This window comes from Pteropus alecto, unplaced genomic scaffold (genome assembly GCF_000325575.1).
Source record: "Pteropus alecto unplaced genomic scaffold, ASM32557v1 scaffold123, whole genome shotgun sequence".
In the NCBI taxonomy this organism is placed as follows: Eukaryota; Metazoa; Chordata; class Mammalia; order Chiroptera; family Pteropodidae; genus Pteropus; species Pteropus alecto.
Genome location: NW_006433950.1, coordinates 6,137,501 through 6,141,721, shown reverse-complemented (window position 1 = coordinate 6,141,721; position 4,221 = coordinate 6,137,501). Strand labels below are relative to the sequence as shown.

Here is a 4,221-nt window from a genome sequence, read left to right as displayed (position 1 = left end):
CTTCTATCTGGCCCTGCCCCTCACACCTCTCAGAAAACCCTGGTGCCTGACCCGGCCTAGCAAACTCTTGGTACAATAACAGCAGAGTCCAGCTGCCCCCCTCTGAAGAGCAGGCAGGGGCAAGGGCAGCTGTGCCAGCCGGTCGTGAAGGTGCCTACCTAGCGCACTTGGAAGAATACTGGACCTGAGCGCGGCGATCTAGGTTGCCCGTCTCTTCAATGACTTTCTCAGTGATCCTAGGTAAGTTACTGCCTCACTCTGAGCTTATGACTATTGTCTGCCTTCAAAACGAGGAGGAACTAGAAATACTATCTCTAAGCTTCCATTTCAAAGGGCAGTTTCAAACTGCTGTGGGGCAGTTTTCCGTCAGGCCTTAACCTGGGCGTGCCCGAGAGGTAGAGAGGGGGCGTAATGGGCGGGCTGCACGGTGGTGGGCAGGTGTCTTTTAGACAGACACTCCCAGCGCCGCTGGGGGTCCACTACCTTCTGCTCCGGAGGGGTAGCGACACTGCACCACGGGCTCCCTCCGCCGAGGGCATGGCGCACAGTTCAGGGGCAGCCCCTGCAGGGCGAACGCGGGGTTGCCAAAGGCTTTGGCTACACAGGAAGACTCGTCACACGCGGAGTCTCTGGGGACCGCAGGTCGTCCGCCAGAGCCTGGAGGCTGTCCGGGAATCAGATGGCACTCAGGACTTCGTGGCTTGGGCGGAGTTGGAGGTGCGCCTTCGACAGCGCTGCCTGCCGCAGTGTGCGCCAGCGACCAGATGCGCGCTTTGTCACTGCAAGGGTAGTGCATGGTCAATGTGGGGCCCCCCGGCTCGGTCTGGAGGAAATCGGCTTCTCCCGATCCAGGAGGCTCACTGAGCGAGAAGCGGGGCGCCGCGAGGCCGCACTCTCTGCGCTGCAGCCAGCCCACTCGAGCTGCGGCGCATGGCGCGGGCAACGACTGCGTGTCCTTATGGAACTCAGCCAGCCTGTCCGTGGCTGTGACCACTGCCTCTTCTTCTTCGGGCTCCTCCTCCAAATCTTCTTCCTCCAGGTCTTCCAGGTCACTCAGACGGAGCGCCCGAGACGGAGCAGCAGCAACGTCTGCAGGAAATCAGGAGCGAGTGAGAAAAGCCCCAGGCCCCGAGGGAAATCTGCCCGAGTGCCCATCCCCGAGAAGCTTTTAGCAAGATGCGCCCTGCACTCAGGGCGTTCTCGGTGTAATTCACCAGGCTGGCCACACCACCTCTTACACTTGGCCCTGGATCGCGCCTGCCCTTGGGAAAGAATCCCCAGCCCCACCTTGTCCTCACCCCCTTGAAAGCTCCTCCTGTCCCTGCACCCCCAAGCCAAGGAAACCTATAATTCCAGCTGCTCTAAGACCTGGATCTCAGCTCCTCAACCCTGTAAAGGCGAGGGGACAATTTCTACCCAATTTCCACACCCACAGGTGGCTGGCGTGTATTATTTAATTAAGCAAATATTTACTGAGTGCCTATCGTGTGCCAGACATCACTTAGGCATTAACTTGGGGGATACAGAAGCAAATCATACAACTTCCAGTGGGGCTGACATTCTGGAGAGGGTCACGGTGATAATAAGGAGGGTGAAGGAAATAAAAGGGGCTGACGACAGAGAATCACTGGGAAGCTACACTGGCTTGGGTGGCCAGGGAAGGCTTTGCAGAGGTGACACTTTTAAGTCGAGAAGAAGATGGTGCAATAGGGAACTCGGGGCAGACCGAAATGCCCAGGCAAAGGTCCCGAGGCTTTTAGGGGGTGTGAGTGCAAAGGCAAGCGTGAGCGTCCGCCATGAAGGCTGCCCCACGGCGCAGCCGCGGAAATCCAACGAAACCGCATGGCGGCTGGGACAACGCGTGCGAGGCGGGGTGGCGAAGATGTTGGCACCTTTGGTGTCACCGTTCAGGCAGCGCAGGGACTCCTCCGCTCCACGCTCCGCCTTCCTCTCCTCCCCGCCTTTGTTCTTGGGCGCCCACGTCATCTTGTTCTCCTTCTTCAGGCGCCGGCGCGCGTTGGCGAACCAGGTGGACACCTGGGTGAGGGTCATCTTGGTGATGATGGCCAGCATGATCTTCTCGCCCTTGGTGGGGTAGGGGTTCTTGCGGTGCTCGTTGAGCCAGGCCTTGAGCGTGCTAGTGGTCTCTCGGGTGGCGTTCTTCCGGCGCCCGGGGCCACTCAGCTCCACCGCTCCGTACCTGTAGAGACAACCTGGCTCGCAGTCTGAGGCGGGGAACCTGGGGCGGCGGGCGGGAGGCCGTCTGTGGCCTGGAAATGAGCTTCTGCGCCTCTGCCTCCTTGCTCAGCCCCTCCCCCCACGCTGCCCAGATCAGCCCTATCTTGCCAGGCGAGAGGGAAGGACGTTGGGTGCCAGTCACCAAAGTGCCCCATGTCTTACCGGTCATACTGGTACTGCCCCAGAGTAGGCTCATAGGGATAATAGGCTCCTGGCTGTGCTAGGCCAGGTGTGAAGTTCCCTGCAGCCTCCTTAAATTCATACTGTGGATTCTGGTGGGGTAGAAACAAAGAATTCAGAACTATTTACATTTGGGGAGCGAAAAGGTGGGAAAATGGCTAAGGGTGTAAACTCTGAAGTCAAGTTCGGTTTAAATCCCTGTACCACCACTGGTATTGGCTGTGTGATCCTGAGCAGAGTTAAACACTCTATGCCTCAGTTTCCCCTTGGTAAATGAGGATAACAATAGTACCTATAGGTGATTGAAGAAGAGCGCTTGGCAGAATTCCCGGTGCAGAATAGACCCTAATGAAATATTAGCTGTTATTATTACTGTTATTACTTGAGTCTCCCCCCCAACCCTCCTCCCCACCAGCTGGGGAGCTTCCCTACATTATGCTCCTTCCAGAACTATTCCCGGGCCCTTTGTATCTCTGTAACTCTGGGTAAGTAATTGACCTCTGCCCCTCGATTTCCTCATCTGTAAGCTGAGAGAAGTAATGACTCGCCTACCTCGCAGAATTAATAGAAGCGCAAATGTTTTCTAAACGCTGTGGAGTTCTGCAAGCTGTACAACGGTGTGAAGATGTAGTTTGTTTGTTTTTTCCCCCTTATACACAGTCTTAACTATTTCCTTTCCTCGGAGTTGTGCGTCCTTCCTAAATTTTCCCTGGAGATATCACATTGGAATTCACCCCCGGCGGCTGCTGCTGCTGCCCCCAGGCCGGGTGGGTTCCGGGGTTCCGGCCCAGGCCCCACCTCGTGTACTCACCAGCGCCCCGTACAGTGCGGGCGGCTCCGGGCTGTAGGGCAGGTATCCGGGGTAGCTCGGGCCAGCTGCAGCGGCCGCGTAGGGGGCTCCATAGATGCCCAAGGCCGCGCCCAGCTCGGGGCGCGCACTGCCCAGCAGGCGGCCATCGTAGGGTGCGCAGCAGAGAGCGGCCGCCGGGGTGGAGCCTGAGGCCACATCTGGGACCGAGCGCGGGGTGGATTCGCAGCAAGTGGCGCTTGAACTTGCAGACACCAGAAACTACGGGTGTGAGAGAGGGGACACCGGAGGTCAGTGACAGGCGCCTCGGGCTGGCAGGAGCCAGTGGCATAACTGCCCATGGATCTCTCATTCATTCAACATTAACTAAAAGCCACCGTGTCCGGAGCATTCTGCGGAGCACTGGAACGGGAATTATCCGAAGACGCAATTTATCCAAATAAGAAACACCCAAGCTGTTGCTTAGGCTCCAAAGTTCCAGGGGGTCCGGGCGATGAGAACAGTCAGCAACCCGAATTACAGAAGCCAAACTCCGCGGGTTCCCTCTCGGGTCCCCGCCCCCTTCCCCATCACAGGATCCTACAGAGGCAGAGCTAGAAGTTGGCCTTAGAGACTATCATCACGTCTCACATCGACTCCCATTTTATTGACAGGGAATGGGGACCGGGGAGAGTGCAGACTCGTTCAAGATCACAAAAGGGGTCAGAGGTCGGGCTAGTACTAGACCCCAGGAAAATATACTCTGCACGCTGGAGAGAAACTGGAGAACAGTGGTGAGTGTCCCCAGAATTTGCCCAGGAAACCCTTGTCACCGCGCGACACCACATTGGTCTGGAAAATCGAAGGAACCAGAAGCAGTGAGTTCGGATCGGCCCACGGATGCGGGAGGATAAGAACATAGGTCAGCAACGAACAACGGAAAACTGATGAGATGACCAACGCTCCGGCCTGGAAAGTCCTTTCTTTCCTTTCTTTTTTTATTTCTTTCTTTTTAT

General features: G+C 57.0%; 1 protein-coding gene across 1 annotated transcript in view; it reads right to left on the bottom strand.

The window, feature by feature from the left end:
* Nucleotides 1-445: 445 nt before the first annotated feature.
* IRX6 (iroquois homeobox 6) overlaps nt 446-4,221 on the bottom strand; it is a 4,378-nt gene continuing 602 nt past the window's right edge. The window contains exons 2-5 of the mRNA XM_006908844.3: nt 3,230-3,487; nt 2,401-2,510; nt 1,893-2,200; nt 446-1,089 (exon numbers count right to left, since the gene is read on the bottom strand). Of these exons, the coding sequence (XP_006908906.1) occupies nt 446-1,089; nt 1,893-2,200; nt 2,401-2,510; nt 3,230-3,487 (1,320 nt within the window). The remainder of the gene's footprint in view (nt 1,090-1,892; nt 2,201-2,400; nt 2,511-3,229; nt 3,488-4,221) is intronic.